At 42.2% G+C, this 21,556-nt stretch overlaps 2 protein-coding genes across 3 annotated transcripts in view; one reads left to right on the forward strand and one right to left on the reverse strand.

Annotated features, from left to right (window-relative positions):
* Nucleotides 1-21,556, forward strand: part of PPIP5K1 (diphosphoinositol pentakisphosphate kinase 1) — a 508,717-nt gene that overhangs the window by 333,006 nt on the left and 154,155 nt on the right. The gene's annotated exons all lie outside the window — the stretch shown is intronic.
* Nucleotides 1-21,556, reverse strand: part of MAP1A (microtubule associated protein 1A) — a 228,180-nt gene that overhangs the window by 17,608 nt on the left and 189,016 nt on the right. The window contains exons 3-5 of the mRNA XM_068275288.1: nt 17,342-17,424; nt 16,168-16,308; nt 1,436-9,977 (exon numbers count right to left, since the gene is read on the reverse strand). Coding sequence (XP_068131389.1) covers nt 1,436-9,977; nt 16,168-16,308; nt 17,342-17,424 — 8,766 coding nt within the window. The remainder of the gene's footprint in view (nt 1-1,435; nt 9,978-16,167; nt 16,309-17,341; nt 17,425-21,556) is intronic.

A 21,556-nucleotide genomic window follows, 5' to 3' on the forward strand; every position in this document is an offset into this window, starting at 1 on the left:
ATTCTATGCCCGCACAGCCACTCACCGATGCTCCGGCCCCGCCTCTGGTTCACTTCTGGAATTTCAGACTTTATAGTGTGAAAAACACAGCGCCTGCGTTTCCTTGTCCTCGCTCCCGCTGATGGCACCAGGAGCGTACTGCGCATGCCTAGTATGGTCTGTGTGCAGTACGCTCCTAGTGACATCAGCGGGAGCGAGGACACGGCAACGCAGGCGCAGTGTTTTTCAGACTTTAAAGTCTGAAATTCCAGAAGTGAACCGGAGGCAGGTCCGGAGCATCGGTGAGTGCAGGAGCACAGGACGTCTGTGGGAGACCATTACAAGCCTCAAGTACGTTCAACTCATTTTCCCCTGACCCCCCCCCCCCCCCCCCTCCCCTACAGTATTCCTTTAAGCTGCCTGGGTGTCTATAAATTTAGAAATGAGTTAGGCAAAAAGATATGGAAAGTACTCTGATTTGTGTTTCTGATTCTCAATGTCCATCACATAAGAGGACCTGTAGGGAAATAGGGAAACTCAGGAGATGGAAGAGCTGGGCTGAGCCATGACTTACCAGAAAAGCAGAAATCTGCATATGGAGTTTGCTGTTTAAACTAGAGGTTTCTTTGATTATTAAAAATATCAGAATAATTGGGAGTAACATAAATTGGACTGAACTGAGAGACAGTTAGTAATGTACGTTGTTCATGTCCTCTTGAAAGCACCTTATAAGATGTGCCAGCACTGTTTAAATGTGTAATAACAATAATAACATGAACATGGTTCATGAAAACTTCCCCCAACCTCCATCTGTGGATCTCTTTGCCCGCTGTTTGCAAAGGGTAAAATTGACAATTGACCACTGCAGAGATTTCAGGGCACGAAATGGCTCAAAAGCTTCCCATCTGTTCTATGAATGGGAGGGGACTGAATCTCATCAGGGAAGGATAACAGGGGTATACAATACAGATATAATTAAATTACAATACATAAAAACTGTATTGTAATTGATGTGCAGATTTTTGACAGCTTTTTAGCACTTTTAGGATAAAGTCATTACTTTGTCAGATAATACATTTGTAGGAATTAACCCTAGCACTGGATATATGTAATTGCCTAAAATAAAAAATTAAGTGACCAAATATAACATATTTTGCTGAGTCTATAAATGTGATAAAACAGTAAACAATGGTAAAGTGACATTTCTTGCTATTATTGATGTTTGCTATATTTCTTTACCGGTGTCTAATAAATTATTTACATCATTACTTTTGCCAATAATTTGTGTAGTTAGTATGTTAAATTGTTTTACATGACTACAACTTCAATTTTACAAATAATAATAATAATAAAAGTATTAGCAACTAGTATGAAAACCATTAGAAAGTGAGCTATAAAAAGGATATACAATATAGTGTTAAAACAGCATATGAAATATTCAGGAAAATTGCATTACCTGTAGATTTGATGCCATTCATGAGCTTGCTAGGATTACTGCTTCTCGAAATGTCTTCTTTGTCCTCTCCCCTTGAGGAATGTATTGAACTTTTTGATTTTGGAGATTTCTCTGTTGTCTCCTTCCTGGTGGTTACATTTTTTGAAGACTTGTCTGTTGTTTCTCGGGATGTCGGCTTTGACAGCATTGGAGAGTGTTTGCTCTTAATGTCTAGTTTTCTTGCGGGAGATGTGGATTTGGGTTTATTTAAAGACTTTCTGACACCCTTTGTCTTCTCTTTAAGATCTTTCTTAAGCACTTTGTCTACTTTGCCCATGTTTAACTCATTGACTAACATTTCTGGGTCTACCATGCAAACATCAGGATGAGGGGGATGAGGATACGGATCCATCATTGGAGTTGGATGTGGATCATGACCTTGCCTTGAACTGCTGTGATGAGAATTCCCCATTGCTTTATCTACAGGAAGAAAGTCAGCATCTTCATCAGAGTCCATTACGGCATCTGCTGTTATAGATGGACATTCTTCAGTTTCAGGAGGAACATCAGAATCTGACTGGGAGGATCCAGAGTCACTAGCTGATGTTGGAGGTGTTTCCTCAACAGTAGTCCCTTGAGCATGGTGTGCTGATCCATGATGAGATCTACCCTTAACTGAAGGATGGCCTTCTTCTTGTGAAACATCACTGTCATCAGACAGGTCAAGGGGACTAGGGTTTATAAAAGATGGAGAAAGTTCTCCTTTCTTGTGCAAGTACTCAGAGGAAGATATTTTGTGCTCATACTCAGTCGATGTCCCTAAGTATGGTTCATTCTCATGGGAGGCATCTCCATGATCTTCAGATCCTCTACCTCTTTGTGCATCTGGACAATAGGGCTGGAATGTGTGTTCAGGAGAGGCAAGTGAAGAGGGGCGGTTTGGTTTTTCTGTATCTTCTTCAGAGTATGGAGAAGATTCTCTATCTGAATCTGGAGATCCTTTTTCATTCCTTGTATCTAAGGAATAGAACTCCTTTTCAGCAAACTGTGAATGCTGCAATAATTCTGGCACAGTATTGACCTCGGTAGGGCCATTTGCTGCTAATGGTTCTTCTTGATGGGGTGAAAATGATGTTGGTTTACTTGAAACTGTGGAATAACCACTTGAAACTGTGGAATAACCACTCACATTTTTAATCTGTGTAGTTGTTAAATGATCTACAAAGGTAACCTTAGCAGTATCTGACTTTGATGTGCAAGGGGTTCCTTTGCATTCAATTCTACATGGCAATGTACAATCATCCATATCCATTGCAGATTCATGATGGTCTGTGGCATCTTTTTCCTCTGGTAAACCAGGTGTGGTGGCATCAGCAGGAACCAGAGGAGATACATCCCACAAATTCCTGACAGCTGGTTCAGTGTCTGTTGCATAACTACTAGCCATCTGTGTATAAAACCCTTCAGCAGCATCTCTTTTAACTGGTGTGCTAGCTTCAGAAGAGCTTTCTGATTCGCTGTGTGAGTCATCTTTATGGTAATCTGTCTCTGAAAACTGATGACTTGAAATTTTAGAATATACAGGGCTATTTTCTGAAGAGCCTAGTGGCGAGGATTTAGTAAATAAGGAGTCTTTTTCATAAGGTCTTTCAGAAACCTCAAGGTATTCATCCTGACCTTTCAGTAATACACTTACATTGTCTACAGATAATTCCTTAGTATCTGTACAAGACAAAGATTCATACTGAGACTTGTATGATGCAAACGACTCACTTTCCTTTTCTGTACCTGAAACTATTCCAGTTGAGTACTTGGACTCCAGAGCTGGAACTTCAGTCTCTGTTATACCAAAAGTTTCCTGCTTGTGACTACCCATAACACAGTCTTCTAAAAATGGGTCTTCTTTCTGATAATGATGATAACCTGTTTGGAATTGAGATTCATGTAGATCCTTTTTAGTGTCACACTGGAATTTAAAAGGAGAATATGTGTAATCCATTTCATCTATCTGTTCTGCTTGTTTATCTTCATGAAATCTGTATTCTGAACCTGCCGATGAGGAGCATTCAACAATATGAGAGCTACTTGATTCCCCAATTTTTGTTTCAGCTTGTACACTAAAGTGATCTTTTTCAGCATCCTTTTTTGCCAAAGAAGGACTAGAACTAGACACGTCTTCCTCCTCCTTCACATCATCATAGGTATAGGTTTCATAGTGTCTTTCTATTTCTGAATGAAAAACAGGACACTTTGTCTCCTTTTCTGACTTCTCTTTGGCTCCTTTCTCTAACTCGGAATCACTTGCATGTTCTTCCCATGTGTCTGTTTTCTCATAATAAGAATCTTTAGCTTGAGAAGGTCTTGATTCTGAAGAGGTAATGTCCTGACTAACTAAAGAGGTGTTCTCGTCGTCATATTGCGATGCATAAAGGGAAGATGGAGATTTTACTTCATAATCATGTTTCAAAGTATCCGCTACTGGAGAATGATCTGAGCTATGTGCTGTTTCACATTGATCTTTCAGTTTTTCTGCTGATGATGTTTCAAATGATTTGTCGATGTCTACATTTTGACCTTCTTTTGCGGTTATATTTGAAATTGTATTGCTGCCTGAAATTTCGGAGTAATGGTCATGTGTTACTGTGTACTCAAATGAAGAACTTACTCCTTTCTCTTTTGGGGATACTGGTGAAGAGAGTTCCTTTTCCGTTGAAGTATACAAATGTGATTCTTCTTCCTTTGCAGATGTCTGATGGCACTGTATAGTTGTAAATGTATCTACAGATGGTAGATCTATATTTTCCTTTTCTAGATAACTTGCACTAGTTGGTTCTGTCTCTTCAAGGATGTGATCAACTCCAGGAACAGATATCTTCTCATATATATCTGCATACTGAAAAGATTTGTCATCTGGGTACGGTGTTGGTTCCCGCTCTTTTTTTGTTTCTTGTACACTGAGCTCAAATGGGTTATATGGCGACTTCAAGTCAGCATCTACATGACATTCTAGTGAAGTAGGAGAATGTTTTTTGTCCCATTTTGAAAACACATCTCCTTTTAGGTCATCGTCTTTATTTCCAAAACTGTAGTCAGTGGTATCTTTACAAAATGGTGTCTTTTCTGTGTGTATTGTTTCCACGTATTCTTGCTCTGTGTGCTCTCTAGAATGATCATAATGTTCATGTCCCTGTTCTATCTGTTCTTCATAGGCACAATCAGGTCCAGATGGTTGTTTTTGGGAAGAATCAGAACTTGATTCCCTCGCTGCTGAATATTCATATTTGTCTGATAACCTCACAGTTTCCCCTCCAAGTTGAAATTCACACTTCTTTTCAATAACACCGGTCTCATATGGTGGAACATGTAAATCATGGATTGGCTGGGAATATGGATATTCTTCTTCCTCTTCAGAATCATGCTCTTCAAGTGCCTTTGCTACTAGTGTAGAGGTGTCCTCTACATTTTCTCTGCTGCTCTCTTCATGGAATGAAGGTTTATCTCCAACTTTGGAGTCTAGCATACTATCAGTAGGTGGTGATGTAGTTATATAAGACTGTCTGTCAATAAAATCAATATTTTGTGAGTCATATGTAGTTTTTATTTCTTCAAATGATTCCCTGCCATCAGAATATTGCTTCTCAGTGTCTAAATGTTTCTCCTCCAGAAAGTGTGCATATTCCGTTTCTAAGGTTTGTTTCTCTATTTTATCTGGAGCTGATTGCTCAGATTGATTTAAATTCAAAGCCGATTGTTCTTCACAGTCAATAGTATCATCAAGGAAGGTACTCTCTCCTTCTTCAGTATAACGTGACTTAATATCCTTTTTGTCATAGCAGGATTCATCTTTCTTCATCTCTGTAAACCAAACTCTTTTCTCTAAAGCCATTTGTTCCTCATAGGTGTTTTCAGCTTCAGTGAAACTTTCATTTCTAATTTCTTGTTCTGCATATATGTCTTTTTCTAATGTCTCTGAGGATACCTTTTTTTCCTGTGTACTTTGTAGCATATCTTCAGTTTTCATATAGTCAGCCAAGAAGTCAGTATCTGGATTGTCCTCATGCGATTCTTTAAAAGAGGTTATTTTTGTTGATTCTCTGTCTTTAAGTGAAGTGTGATCTGAAAAGGTAAGTGAGTCTGAATCATCAGGACTTGAAGAGGAAACTACTGGAGATTTTTCTATGTGTAGTTTCTGTTCTTTAGTAGGATATAAATGTGCTTTCTCCATAGATGATTCTTCAGAATGCATTTCTTTATCACCCCCAGGTTCTGTTGAGCTGAAGAACTGAATGCAACCCGTAAAATTTGTATCAAAGGTATCAATATGTTTTTGATCTTCGCCACTGCTGTCCTTTCTAGACAATAAAGATTCCACGTATCCCTCTGGCATTTCATCAGGTGCATATTTTGAGTCTTTCTTTTCAGTCTGATCTTTAAATTGGCAAGAACTATCGTCTGAATATATTTCCTTTGTAGGGCTATCTTGATATGTTTCATTTACAATTGGGCTTTGTTCTATCAGTGACATCTGCAAGGAAGTATCATCTTCTTTTCCTTGTTCTGTGAAAGAAAGTGACTTTGCATCTTCTAGTAAAATGTCATCATGGCTATAGCTTTCAGGTGACATTTCATCTTTTCCAAATTTTTGCTCTGCCACATATACATAGTCAGTACATTCTGGCATTTGTTTAGACATCACTGACTGGTCTGTTGCTGTTTCTTGGAGATGTGAAAATGCAAAATCTTCTTTACAAGTAGATGTTTCTTCAATTTGCATATATGGTCCAGAACCCGCTGACTCTGACTTTTCAGTAACATTACCAAATGAATCCACTTCAACATTTTTATCAGTTGTCAACTCTCCCACAGTCTGGCTTAATTCTTTGGTTGCAGGTAATGAATCTTCTCCAAAATCATCATAGTCTTGGTCTGTTTTGTGTGTTGGTCCTGTTGCTGAAATTATTTCTGCTTCAGTTTCCCTCTCTGCAGATCTAGAAGGCACTTCTTTAGATATATACTGTTGCTCTATACTTTCTTCAGATTCACACTTTCTGTCTGTTGAATGTATAAGTATGTCTGCAGCTTCAAATAGTTCAGCTTGTGTTGTGTCTTCAACTGGTGACTGGTGAAAAGGTGTATGTCCTGTACTTGTAGGCCCAGACTGAGTTGGAGATGCCATTTTAACAGTACTATCATCAGGACTTAAACATCTTTCCTCTGTCTCTCCAAAGCTTGTATCAATCTTCTCTGATTCACCACAAGGAATAGAGTGGGGGATGTTCATCTCCATGCTATATGTGTATTCTATATCATCCTGCTTGTGCTCGGAAAACAGGACAGGGCTGTAATGTCTTTTGCCAAGTGCATCAATATCTGTGCTTTGATCACCTTCATCATCCTGTTCTTCTACAGGACCGCTACCACTCAGACGACCTTTTGCAGAAGCAATAATTGACTGAAAATCTTCTGGGGGTGGGGATTTAAAACACTTATCTTCCTCAAGGGAAGAGGTTGGTGATATAGTACCAGCAGATGGTAGATATTCTATGCCCTGAGTTGCTTCAGTGTGGGAAGAGGGTATGCTGTTGGCAGTGTCAAGAAGTAAAGAGCTTTTGCCTGTCTCTTCTGTTTTGGGTGCAGTAATAGAAGCAATTGACTGGTCTTCTGCAACAGATGTGGCAAAAGAAGAAAGTTTGTCACATTCCGTTATTGATGTTGCTGAAGAAACATGTTCCTCTTCTGCAAGAGGTGCTGCAACAATATTTGTAGGGTACCCCACTATTTCAGTGTCTTGTACTCCATAACCTTTTACAGTCACATCAGAAGATGAAATGGCTTTGATACCATGTATGGCATCAAATGATCCAGGATGATCTGGCACAGAAATATCATAACTTCCAACATCATACTGAAGGTGAGGAATTCTTTCTTCCTGCTCATCGTGAATCTCTTCATCAGATATGGTTTGCTCAGTCTCTGAATAGCCAGGTATAGTTTCATCTTGGATGTATGATATGTGCTCTGCAGCAGTCCCAGATGACACAGGGACACCAGCCAGATATGAAGGTTCCTTTGAAGAATCTTTTTCATAAAGATTTGTTGCTGTGTCAGTCTCCTTTTGCAATGACGCTGTAAACTCACATGACATATTTTCCTCTGTTTCCTTTATTTTTCCGGCGTAGGCATTGTCTTTAAACTTCAGTGCATGCTCAGTCTCTTCTGCATATTCCTCCATTTCTTCTACATCAGCCTTTTCTACCACATCTGTACTCTTTTCAGTTTCTTTTTCAACTACCACTTTTCTGCTAATAAAGCCATCTTCATAATGCTCAATTATTTCTTCCTTTTGTTTTCTATCTAATATGCCTTTTTCATCCAATTCATTCTCTTTATCTTCATCGGTTTCCAAATCTTGTATGTCCAGAGTTGGCATAGATTCTAACCTGCATTTACCCGACAATTTATTTTCATCTTCTGGGGTAACATCATTCTCTTCTTCTGCTGCTACCTCATCCTCAAATTCTGCTATCTCCACATGTTCATCCATTGCTGCACCTTCATCTACTGGCTCTGTAGCCTCTTCTGCTTGGCATAATAGCTTATCTTCATGTTGTGAATCTACTTCCCCATCAGTAGTTGTAATGCCCTCATCTGGAGACTCAAGAGGACTTTTCTTGTCAGATGGTACTTCATCTAACTGGAGTTCATCTTTGACTTGATCAGATGGTCTGCTTTCAATACTACCTTTTTCTAAGGTAATATTCTCTTGTTTTTCATCAAACTGTTCAGGTTTGTTTTCACACCTCAACTGCTCAAAGTCTTTAGTTAGATCTTCAGGAGATGACATTGCTGACCTTTGTTCTTCCAAATCAGTTACTGGTAACATCTTGTCTGCATTAACTTGTACATGGCTTAATTTTTGCTCCGAGACAACATCTTTCTCTACCTTCGTTTTTACCTTCTCTGTCCTAATTTTGCCTGGTACTTTTGCTTTGTGCAGTGTTTTCCTAACTTCGGGTGTAAATGGTCGTAAGTCAGGTTTTAGCACTTTCTTCACTTCAGACTTAACTTCCCTTTTTTTCTCTTCTTTTTTGACATCTTTTTTCTCTTCCTTTTTCATATTTTCTTTCTTTATATCAAATTTCTCTTTCTTTATTTCTTTCTTCTCTTTGTCTTTTTTTTCTTCAAGTTTGGAAATCTTGTCCTTGATAAATTTCTTTCCTGTTTTCTCCTTCAGAAGCTTCCTCTTTTCTTTCACTGAATCATTAGTCTCCAATTTTACTTTTTCCGTTTTTGGAGGCTTTTCAGTATGTTTATCAGTGGATTCCTTAACCTTTTTTTCAGTTTTTGCCTCCTTTGTGATTTCTGATTTGACCTCTTTGATCACCTCTTCTGAGATGTCTTCCTTTTTGCTTAGTTTACCTGTGCTTTGTCTTGTGGAGGATTTCAGGCTTTCCTTGCTGTCAGCCCTTTGCTTGATTTTTGTGTGCTTACCAATAGAGGTTGGACCACCGCTTGAAATTTCCTTTTGGGTTGCTACTGGGTATCTCAGGAAGTCTAAATGTTTCAGCTTTTCTAGCCCTTCTAGAATTTTATTTTGTGGTGCATTCCCAGGAAATAAAACACGTACAATCTTTTCAGTTGGACTTGCAGGGAGCCAGACTACAAGGGCTGTGATGGATGTGAGGTATGGTACTGAAATTTCTCCTTCTTTTCCATTGGCTAGAATGATGCCAGTTTTTGCTTTGCTATTTCCAGCCCACTTTTGCATTAAAAACTGCATCTCTTTGCTGTCTTTCACTGGATTCAAAATATACATATCCAACCTACCAACTCCCATTTTATGGAACAATGTTATGGGCTCTATTGTGTTGCTTACTACCCTGTATAGAGGCTCTGCTTTAATTCCTAATTTATTTAAGTATTGTAATGTTAGGCAAGCTTCTTCAATGCTTCTTTTAACTTTCATACCAGATTCCGGCATTTTGAGTTTATCTGGAACATTAAAGAACACAACTCCAAGTTCTGGAGATATCAGGTTCTTCATCCAGTCACTATAAGCTGTTGAGCCCTGAGATTGTTCTTCATCTTGTTCAGCTATCTTTCTCTGGAGAAGTCCATTTATTCCAGGAAGATTATCTGCTCCAATATGTGTCAGCAATATGGAGTCAATCCTATCTAAATGTCGCACTAGCTTCCAAAAGCAGGATTTCCTTTCTGATCCGCCATCTACTAGAATATTAAATCCATTAACAGCAAAAAGGGCAGAGTCTCCTCTGCCACCAGGAAATATATAACAACATGGCTTTGACAGTTTTAGAAAGCCACCAGAATTTGGTGGCTCCAGGAGATCGAAAGGAGAAGGAACATCAACAGTCTCTGAGACATAATCCGCAAATTCTGAAACCCCATCCATTTCAGGCAAGACTGGTTCAGGATTGAGTTTTAAACAGATGATATCCTGGAAATTGCAATGTCCAAAATTGCACCAATCGCCTTCTTCCAAGCAAGAGACAGTTAGAGAAGCCTTGACTTCTGGATCAGTGTTACTGAAGAGCTGGCAGACCTGTAATGAAAGAAGCAGAAGAGAAACAATGAATTGCTCAACCCTGATAACAAAGTAATCTGCACAGTGAAGCATGACACATAAAGATTGCATTGTACTCTTATACAAACCATTGTAGCTAAAATGTTATACAACAGTCTGTATGTTAAAGCTGTATTCCAGAATAACATATTGCAACATATACTATTGTGATAAACACCTGCCGATCTCATCGTACTATGCCACAGTAGCCATACAGGTCTCATCCACTAGAGACTTCTGGAGATGAATTCCCTGTGAGCACAGTAAACATTTAAGATTGGCTGGTGTGCCCATACAAGATACAATTTTGATAGTATGTACAATCTGTAAAAAATAGTGATTTTGTGCAGGAAATCGGATTGTGCTGCCACCACTCCTCATATTGATGAGGTGGTAAGACCTCTAACTAGTTATTCCTAAGGGCCCGTTTCCACTATAGCGTTGCGGAATCGCCGGCGAATCACCGCAGGCAAATCGCATGCGGGTGCGATTCCGCATGCGTTTTTTGCCGCGATTTCGCATGCGATTTCGCATAGGTAAGGGTGATGCGATTTTAACCATGTCACTGCCTTTGTGAATTAACATGGGTAACTATGCGAAATCGCATGCGAAATCGCGGCAAAAAACGCATGGGGAAAACGCATGCGATTTCCCTATTAAATACATTGCGTGCGATTCGCCTGCATTCCACACGCAGGCGAATTCTGAGGGCCCTACCCTGCAGATTTTTTCTGCACAGAAAAACGTGCGGGGAAACGCACAAGTGGAAACAGTCCCATCCACTTGCACTGGCTATGCGAATTCGCATGCGGGCACCGCATGCGAATTCGTGATAGTGGAAACGGGCCCTAAAAGAAAGAAATGGTTAATTGCAACCTAACTAGCCAAACCAACAATTTGTAAAAATAAGGTAATGTGGTAGTGTTGCTCTTCTTAAAGTGAACCTCCAGACTAAAAACCGACTCAGTAGGGCTGAAAAGCCCTGGTGTTTCTTTAACAGTTTCACAGCATCAGAACTTTGTTTCTCTTATACAAGCCTCATTTTTAGCTGCACAGAAGAAAACTGCCAGGGCAGTTTTCCCCTTATGCTGTGCAAAGCATGATGGGATTTCTGATGTTGTTGTTCTCATTCTGCTGTTTTGGTGCAATTTTTTTTTTTTTACATTTTGAATTTGACATTTGCCTAGTGTGTGCAGCTGGGAGGGGTTATCAGGACACTGGACAGTTGGAACTGTGTCTCATGCTCCCTGTCACCTCCTTTCAACCAAAAAGATGGCTGCCCCCATGACAAAGATGGTAGCCCCCATGAATCACAAACATTTGCCTGTTCTTTTAAAACAGGGTGGGTAAAAGATTATATTACCTGTCTATTCTAATTAACATAACTAATGTAACTTAATGACAGTATGTTTGTTTAGGCTGAAGTTCCCCTTTAAGGACATAGAGTTTTAGCATAAGTCAGAATACTCGGGTAACAAGGGCAAAACTGAAACAATTTAATTGTTAGTTTTATTGTAAAACTATGCACAACAAATATACATTGGAGCTGGCAAACAGATTGGTAAGAAATGAGAAATGAGGCAGAATGTCTGAAAATCTATATATCAAAATACTGTGTTTGGAGTCCAGTAAGCGATAAAGTCTTAGTAGTGAATAATCCAAAATGATGATCTGATGGCCGGCATCCTGCCAGCCTTTCAGGATGGTATTTCGACAAAAGATGATAGACAAAGGACCCAGAGGTAAAACAAACTCTTAAACACCTCGTTCTGCAGGGAGGGGCTGACATAAGAGCTGATGCCCTCATTTCCAGGGGGAAACTCCAGTCCCCTTGTTGAATAACCTTAACTTCTAAAATGATTTTTCATTTAGAATGTTCCTACTGTGTACAAAAGTGTTGAACACACAAGGAGTGAAGGTGCAACCAATGAGTGTGGCAGCGTGCCCAGACCCCTACCCCAGCACCTCAGAGGGAACACCATACAATAGTCAAAGGATGGATCCGCACCGCCAGTAGTAAGTTTTATAGCTTTTTTATTGTCTCACGCAAGGCAGCAATGGCTGCCTTGCATGAGACAATAAAAGAGCTATAAAACTTACTACTGGCGGTGCCGACCCATCCTACGACTATTGTCTACAAAAGTGTAAGATATGTAAAACATATGAATTTTAGGGTTACGGTCAGTTCATATGTCCTTAGTAGGACAGTTGTTTGGAGGGAACCATCAGATAAGACCAGTTTCTCTCCATCTCTGGAGTGAGGTGTGAATGTTGGAGATAGTTTCCTTCCTAGACCCCGTTTTTTATGATTTTCTGTCAATGCCAATCTGAGGTTTATTGCTACTTAACCTGGCAGAGGGTACTTATACAGCCAGGAATAGTACTTAGCTAAGTTTAGTTCATAGGTAGAAAGGTTAATTAACCTCTGTGTTGGAAAAGTTTAACTCTTTGTGTGAATTCTGTCATTTAAATATGACTAAATGACTAAACAATCACGCATGCACGCGAGCGTTCCCTGCTAATATCCGCCCCCCAGGACTTTACGCCAAATGGCGTTAGGCGGTCCTGGGGTAGCTACTCTGCATCTGCCAATAAGCGTTAGGTGGTCCTGGGGGAGCTACTCTGCGGCCACCGATCGGCGTTAGGCAGTCGCAGAGTGGTTAAGCATCCTAGGGTTGAGGGGTAAATTCTATCCAGTGTACCCAGGGCATAAGAAAACATGAGTGTCAAGGATTCCATTGTTTAATTTTTAGGATTTCAGCACCTGCAAGTGTCATGTATGCATCCAATGCACTTCATTTGGATGTAAGGTGTTATGGAAAAAGACAGCCTCCATCTCCATTCACCTCTGTGGTCTTTGGTGGCTGACTGGCTAATTATTTAGCCAAGCTGTACAGTCACCAGATGTGTTCTGAGACCTGCTTAGGACATACAAGAGCTGCACACTCAGCCACTTTAGCACTGGAATGTTTGACAAAGGCTGCACTGAGATCACATCTTCTGACATGCCTTGTCCAATCCCACCCTTGCCATATCTGCCTGACTTGATAAAGGAGGACCCTGCGAGGCCCAAATCAATTGTCTGTTATTATGCAGGACTTGGCCCAATAAAGCGTTGTATGCATATATCTGTGTGCTGAAAATCTTAAACATTGGTATTACAGGCTGAGAATAAGTTTGCTGATATGCATTGCCAGCACTAAATGCTCATTTACAAAAAGCCCTTTTTTATATAATTTTAATGAGTCAACAAGTTTAAAAGGAAAAATTATATCTGTGCCTCTAAGCTTTAAACATATTTTATAAGGCATGATGGTATAAAATCCTCAAACTGGCTATGACAAACCGGCATGCATTTTCTAGTATCACCCATTTAGGTAACAACAGAATACCCAAGCAGCTCGGGGTGACACAAAACCACTATCAATGCCTGCAATGCAATGATGAGGACCAAACGTCCAAAACAGGCTGTCTGCATGTTGGGTTGATGTGGCTCTGTAAAATATATAGGCTCGCTATACACCCGCGGTTGTGAGTGTAAGCCTGGCTTGAGGGGCATAAAGACATAATTTGCATATTCAGTAGTGATGCATTGTGGGTAACAACTGTTGCTCACTTAAAGAGGAACTCCAGTGAAAATAATGTAATAAAAAAGTGCTTCATTTTTACAATAATTATGTATAAATGATTTAGTCAGTGTTTGCTCAATGTAAAATCTTCCCTCTCCCCGATTTACATTCTGACATGTATTACATGGTGATATTTTTACTGTGGGCAGGTTATGTAGCTGCTGCTAGCTGTTTTGGCTGTTAGAGACAGCTGTAAACAGCTAATTCCTGTCTGTGAACCTTGTTACATTGTAACAAACTGCCAAAAGTACCGCGGTCCCAGAGCTTCTTGTGGGAGGGGTTTCAGCACAAAATCAGTCATACAGCACCCCCTGATGGTCTGTTTGTGAAAAGCAATATATTTCTCATGTAAAAGGGAGTATCAGTTACTGATTGGGATAAAGTTCAATTCTTGGTTGGAGTTTCTCTTTAAAGCTGAATTATCACAAATACCTTCTGTATTAAGAAGGCAAATTACACTGACCATTTAGGTAACACAGACATGCAGCACAAACAAAGGCTTCAGAGTCATTCACAGTTCCTTTAACAATAGGAATAGCAATAAATTATGTCTTTCCCAGTTCAAAAATACACACTCATGAGCAGTTCAAGTAAAGGCCAGATAAACTACCATATAATTTTTTTTATACTGTACTCCAAGACAAAAATGAATCGAACATTACATTAAAAAAATCTATGCAGATTGTCCCCCAGTGATAATGGAAGGCAGAGATGCTAGTCATTACGGCACTAAGCAAGCAGGAAAGACATGACTCATCCCAATAATAATGTTATACATATTTCAAAGCTGAAGTCTGGGAACAAGAATAATGAGCCCAATTTAAGCACCATCACTTCCTGTTTTTACCTATAATTAAATTAAAATCTAACTATGTCGCTCTACTTTAAATTGACTATAAAAATAAAAGTGATGGTCATATGGCTATTCTGCTTTCATCTCTCAGTCCAGTATCATTGTGCTACTTGCTATATAGGTAGAAAAAACAATGTTTTGTAAAAAAAATAATACCTTTTAATGGCTAACTGATAGAGTTAAATGTGCTACTTGCTGAAAGCTACAATAGCCATAAACCTCCTTCCCTTACTATCTCCACAAGAGTAAGGAGGGTACAAACATCAGACAATTGTCAGCCAACAGATGTGTTTATTTCTATAGAGAAGGTAGGGGATAATAGGGGTGCATTCTGCTGCAGAGAGGGAATGCAATGACAATTGGCTGGCAAAGTAAAAAGCAGCAGATTTCTGGTCCTCCAAGCAGCTTTGCTGCCGGAGGCTTCTGAAGACAATTATTCAATATCTACATGTAACTTATGATGTCCCATGTCACAGGTTTGTGATACAACATCCTCCCTGTCCCCTCTTTCAAAGACAGTTTTTTTCAGAACATACATTTTAATTAACAATAGTTCAATAAAGAACAAGTTGATGGAATAGCTAGAGTTTAGTATTTTAGTGTGCCCAGGGTTGGGCTTACTTTGCAGAAATTAATATGTATATTAATGTGTATATTCTGGCATTCAAGTCTACTTTTTAACTTTTGATAATCTTCTGAAAAGTTAGGGGACGTCTTATAGAGAAGTCGCGAACGTTTCCCGAACCGTTCGCCGGCGAACATCTCTGTTTCTATCTGCCCTGTACTACTTCCGGGTCGCTATGACCCGGAGTAGTACGCCTGCGCTGGCCCGGCGGTGCGCGTCCTAGATCACGCTCCTGTTGCCGGGCATTTTCTGCGCATGTGTGTGACGTCATGAGTGACATCACGCTCATGCGCAGAGAGTGCCCGGCTACAGGAGTGCAATCTAGGACGCGCATCGCCGGGCCAGCGCAGGTGTACTACTCCGGGACATTGCGACCCGGAAGTAGTACAGGGCACATAGAGATTCGCCCGGCGAATGGTTCGGGCCATCTTTAACGTCTTATACATCGCGTGTCATTGATGCAGGGTGATACGCGATGCACGTACGCAACATGCTGATACACGACGCACATGCATGACATGCTGACATTTAATTACGGGTGCTGGAGTTTTGGGCGTCGCCGCATATGCTGCAAGGTCTAGGACACCGAGGGTATGGAAGAGATTACTCTGTGCCCATAAAACATGCCTCTTCCACCCGTCTGGCCTGCCCTATCCTGTTACCGCCTCTCAGCAGATCTGAGAGGCAGAGAAGGAGGTAAATAGGATACAAGGGTGGGCCAGAAGGGTGAAAGAGGCGTGTTTTATGGGCACAGCGCAATCTATTCTTCCATACCACTCTGATAAACAGGGAGTGCTGCCCAATCCGCTTAGGGAGAGGGAGAGTTGACCAATCCAACCAGTCAATCGCCTATATACTGGGTACCACATAAATTACAGCACCACTATTCATACATAGCACCATGTTTTTTTAATTTTTATTTGCTGTGAGTTGGAAGAGGGGTAGTCTTATACGGCAAGTATATCCCAAACTCTATATTTTAACTGGAAAAGTTGGGGGGGGGGGGGGGGTCGTCTTATAAGCCAGAAAATACGGTACTTATTTAGGTTTCCATAAACTAACCTCTGGGTCACTGAACACCTCTCCAAGTCTTCGAAGTGGGAAAGTCCCACTTTGTAGAATCAAATCTCCGTCTTGGTCTAAACACTGACCACTTAGAATGAGGAGTTTGTAGGCCGAAGGATCTGTGATCAAACACCGGACCTAAAAGGGAAAAAAAAGAAACTGCACTTAACAATATGCAAAGTTAAAATTTAGGACATGATTTGATAAACCTTGTCCCACTAAAAGTTTTTTTACAGCCATTATTTACTTTTATGAATTGCCCCTTAGCCCTATTGAAAACACTTTGCTGGTCATGATACACTAACTGATTCGGCCTCTCTGCCAATTGGAGGATTTAGTCCAGCTGTGAATGACAACAGTAATACCTTCACAGCCACCATGCTAGATATGATAACTGAGATGGGGCACTCTAAAAATAGTATCCTGAGTCCTACTGTATAGCAATATATATATGCAACTTAAAAAAAATCTAAGCAGGTGTAAACCCAAAGAAAAATATTTTCTTTTCCTCTTTTAAAACTCCATTGCCCATATGCAATTCCCTTTTTTTCCAAAGCCCCAGACAAAGAAAAAAAGGGGAGCTCTTATTAATGTAGCGATCTACACTTGAGCACACCACTATGCTCAGAGCAGTACCAGGTTTCTGTATAGGAGGATCAGTTTGGAAAATGTGAAACCATGAACCAGTTGTCTGTATTCAAAGTTTTAGTTTCACACTTTATTATATTCAAAAAGTATTTTTTCTTCAAAAAGGTAAAAGGATTTTTTTGTAAACAGCAATGAACATATTTCGTGGTACAGACATACAAAATCAATGTGTTGAGCAGATCATAGACACCGTGTGCTTTGTTTTATGAAAAAAATATTTCAGAAATTTTAGTTCAGGCTGCCTGTACTAAAATTTCTGAAATTGTTTATCTTGTCAGTTTATTTTCACTTTAAGTGTCCAAGTGTGTTTAAGTAGATTTACAATCCTTGCAAAGCTTGTGAAAGTTCACCTGTAAAGCAATAAAAACAAGAAAAGTGCCTGAATATTTCAGCGGTATATATTTGATATTTTATTCACTTTACCGTACGAACAACGTATCTGCTATGCACATTCTGTTTTGCAACACCATGGAAAATGTTGGGGGTATATGCAATAATAATAATGATGATGATAATAATGTACCTCATTGACAATGCTCTCAGCATTGGGGTTCACCAAGATCACGGTCTCTAGGACATCACTCTTATGCTGTAAAGTTCTTTGGCCTACAGAAAAAAATATTGATATCACAACATTATTTTTTGCTTATGGCAGACAACGAACAATTAAGCTCTGTCGCTTTTTGGCTTTGATGGTAGCAATTCCTGAATACTACACTGATGGAAATGAAACCCTTTTGTGCAATGTTAATGTGTGGAAAGAAACATTCAAATAAAAGGGGGGAAAAAAACACAAAACAGCCTTATTCATTTCACTTCCAAATCAGTTTGTATTTTTCCTCCCATGCAGCCCTTGCTTTCATTAAATTTAATGCAAAGATATTATCTTCCCAGCTGTAAACACTTCAAGAATTTACATTTATACAAAGGCTACGCTCAGAAGACTCTGCAGTAAACTGAACCTCAAATTACTTCTATTAATGATTTCCTGGGATACAAAGTCATAAGCAAAAGAAAGAATTATATAAAAAAGAAAAAGAAAAAAAAAAGCTTTATTTTACTGTACTTTTGCATAAGATCAATGAGAATGCATTCTTTTAACCTCATTATTGGTAACCATGAGCTAGACTAAATGGGCGTGGCTATGACCGGATGGGGCGGGGCTAATTTAAAAGTGCACCCAAGTTTTAGTCAACCTTTCTCCAGAAAATTCACATCATTGCGCAGCTTTTCTCCAGAAAATACACAAAATGTCAGAAGCTTTCAACATAAAATACACGTAATGCGAGAACATTTCACCAGACATTACACGTTATGTGAGCAGATTTCACAAGAAAATACATTCAATCATGTCGGCAGATTTGACCAGAAAAAAATCATTCAATCTTGCGGTAGATTTGACCAGAACATACACAATGTCAGCACCAGATTTCACCACAAAATACACAATATCGGTAGTTAAACTGACCACAAAATACACAATGACGGTAGTTAAACTGACCACAAAATACACGACGGTAGTTAAACTGACCACAAAATACACAATGACGGTAGTTAAACTGACCACAAAATACACAATGTCGGCAGTTAATCTGACCACAAAATACACAATGTCGGTAGCAGATCTGACCACAAAATACACAATATCGGTAGCAGATTTGAGTGTTGGCAAGCTGATAGCCTGGTGGGTAGGTGGTTAAGGGTGAGCAGCCTGATTGCCTAGTGGGTAGGTGGGCAGCCTGCTGGGTAGCAGTGGTGGGTAGGGGGGCAGCAGTGGTGGGTAGGTGGGCAGCCTGCTGAGTAGCCTGGTGGGTAGGTGGGCAGCAGTGGTGGGTAGGTGGGTAGCATGGTGGGTAGCCTGGTGGGTAGGGGGGCAGCAGTGGTGGGTAGGTGGGCAGCCTGCTGGGTAGCAGTGGTGGGTAGGTGGGCAGCCTGCTGGGTAGCCTGGTGGGTAGGTGGGCAGCAGTGGTGGGTAGGTGGGCAGCAGTGGTGCGTAGGTGGGTAGCAGTGGTGGGTAGGTGGGCAGCAGTGGTGGGCAGCCTGCTGGGTAGCCTGGTGGGTAGGAGGGCAGCAGTGGTGGGTAGGTGGGCTGCAGCGGTGGGTAGGTGGGCAGCAGCGGTGGGTAGGTGGGCAGCAGCGGTGGGTAGGTGGGCAGCAGTGGTGGGTAGCCTGGTGGGTAGGTGGGCAGCCTGCTGGGTAGCCTGGTGGGTAGGTGGGCAGCAGTGGTGGGTAGGTGGGCAGCAGTGGTGGGTAGCCTGGTGGGTAGGTGGGCAGCAGTGGTGGGTAGGTGGGCAGCAGTGGTGGATAGGTGGGCAGCAGTGGTGGGTAGGTGGGCAGCAGTGGTGGGTAGGTGGGCAGCAGTGGTGGGTTGCCTGCTGGGTAGCCTGCTGGGTAGGTAGGCAGCAGTGGTGGGTAGATGGGCAGCCTGCTGGGTAGCCTGGTGGGTAGGTGGGCAGCAGTGGTGGGTAGGTGGGCAGCAGTGGTGGGTAGGTGGGCAGCAGTGGTGGGTAGCCTGCTGGGTAGCCTGCTGGGTAGGTGGGCAGCAGTGGTGGGTAGGTGGGCAGCAGTGGTGGGTAGGTGGGCAGCAGCGGTGGGTAGCCTGGTGGGTAGGTGGGCAGCAGCAGTGGGTAGCCTGGTGGGTAGGTGGGCAGCCTGGTGGGTAGGTGGGCAGCAGCGGTGGGTAGGTGGGCAGCAGCGGTGGGTAGCCTGGTGGGTAGGTGGGCAGCAGTGGTGGGTAGGTGGGCAGCAGTGGTGCGTAGGTGGGTAGCAGTGGTGGGTAGGTGGGCAGCAGCGGTGGGTAGCCTGGTGGGTAGGTGGGCAGCAGCAGTGGGTAGCCTGGTGGGTAGGTGGGCAGCAGTGGTGGGTAGGTGGGCAGCAGCAGTGGGTAGGTGGGCAGCAGCGGTGGGTAGCCTGGTGGGTAGGTGGGCAGCAGCAGTGGGTAGCCTGGTGGGTAGGTGGGCAGCAGTGGTGGGTAGGTGGGCAGCAGCGGTGGGTAGGTGGGCAGCAGCGGTGGGTAGCCTGGTGGGTAGGTGGGCAGCAGTGGTGGGTAGGTGGTGGGCAGCAGCGGTGGGTGGCCGGGCCGGTGCACCTGTAAAAGAAAAAAAACCCATTCACTTACCTGCAGATGAAACCTCTCTTCCGAATCCCAGGCAGCCTCCGCAGCTCCTCTTGAATGTCCCGCGCCGTCTCCTGCTGCGTCATCAGTGCAGGGCTACGGGAAGATGGCCACCGAAGCCCGCACTGGAGACAAAAATAGACGGCAAGATGGCGTCGGCGGCCATCTTGCCGTCTATTTTTGTCTCCAGTGCGGGCTTCGGCGGCCATCTTCCCGTAGCCCTGCTCGGGTAAACTGAGGGCGGCTATCAGCCGCCCTGTCAGTGCCCGTTCTGCCCTTGGAGGGGAAGCGCCGAAGGAGGGGACCCAGGTGAGGGAGATGTGGGGGGTATTTCACCCCTCCCCGCCGACGCTGCCACCCCTCCTTCAGCGCTGCTTCCCCTCCTGTGTCATCAAGGCTTCTGGGGAGGCCTTGATGACACCCCCCCCCCCTGGAGCTGACACCCGGAGCGGAGCGCTCCTGGCCGCCCCATGGTAGGGAAGCCACTGCTAAGGCTTATCCTATTCCCTCATTAAAACAATGCAACTTTTCTCATCTTGTTCATCTTGTAGCTCAGCTATGGGTTGCTATGGGCAATGAATAGAGATGTTTGATGAGATGCAAATAATTTTGGGTTGATTCAGAATTATGCAATGAAGGTTGGGATGAGATTCGGCTGGTCTAGTTCAGGGGTGTCAAACTCAATCACAAAAGGGTTCAAAATCTAAAACACACAGCATGCTGTTATCTGCAGTAAAGGAAAGGAGGAAATGGAGGCAGCAATCTGCATTATATACTGTACACTGTATTTCGCAATTCTGCTCACAGCAAACCATAAGTTACATGCCTGTAGTGGGATACCCAAGCCAGTGGATAGGGCTAGATGGGGGGGGGGTGACAGCTTCAAACAGCGAACAGCTGTCTTGCTTAAAAAGAATGCTTGCTCACAGCTTTTGGCGGTATGGACAGAAAGGGCAGAGATGCCATGCTTTTAAATGCGTGCCACAAATGTGCACAAACAATAGATCTATATGCCAAATCCCAATAAGAAATAGGGAGAAGGAAGCAAGTATTTAGGGAAAGATCTGTACAAGCCACTTGTGCACAAGCCAAAAAATATGTGTGCCTACATACATCTTACCAAACACACAAGAGGAGAAACTCACTCCCAAACAGTTCTCTGCTGCTTTATAAAGCCTGCAGGCTGCTTATAAGCCAATGAGAAGTGCACACATATGTTACACCTAGCTTGCAGTGATTAATCAAACAGAAGCTGAGCAAGTCAGCAAGTCGTTGGAGAGGGCTTCAGTTGCATATAGACAATGGCTATATGACCAGCAGGGGGCACCAGCATGCAGGATTTTGGCGGTATGGGCAGGAAGGGCAGAGATGCCATGCTTTTAAATGCGTGCCACAAATGTGCACAAACAATAGATCTATATGACAAATCCCAATAAGAAATAGGGAGAAGGAAGCAAGTATTTAGGGAAAGATCTGTACAAGCCACTTGTGCACAAGCCAAAAAATATGTGTGCCTACATACATCTTACCAAACACACAAGAGGAGAAACTCACTCCCAAACAGTTCTCTGCTGCTTTATAAAGCCTGCAGGCTGCTTATAAGCCAATGAGAAGTGCACACAT

This window comes from Hyperolius riggenbachi, chromosome 3 (assembly GCF_040937935.1).
Source record: "Hyperolius riggenbachi isolate aHypRig1 chromosome 3, aHypRig1.pri, whole genome shotgun sequence".
Classification (NCBI taxonomy): domain Eukaryota; kingdom Metazoa; phylum Chordata; class Amphibia; order Anura; family Hyperoliidae; genus Hyperolius; species Hyperolius riggenbachi.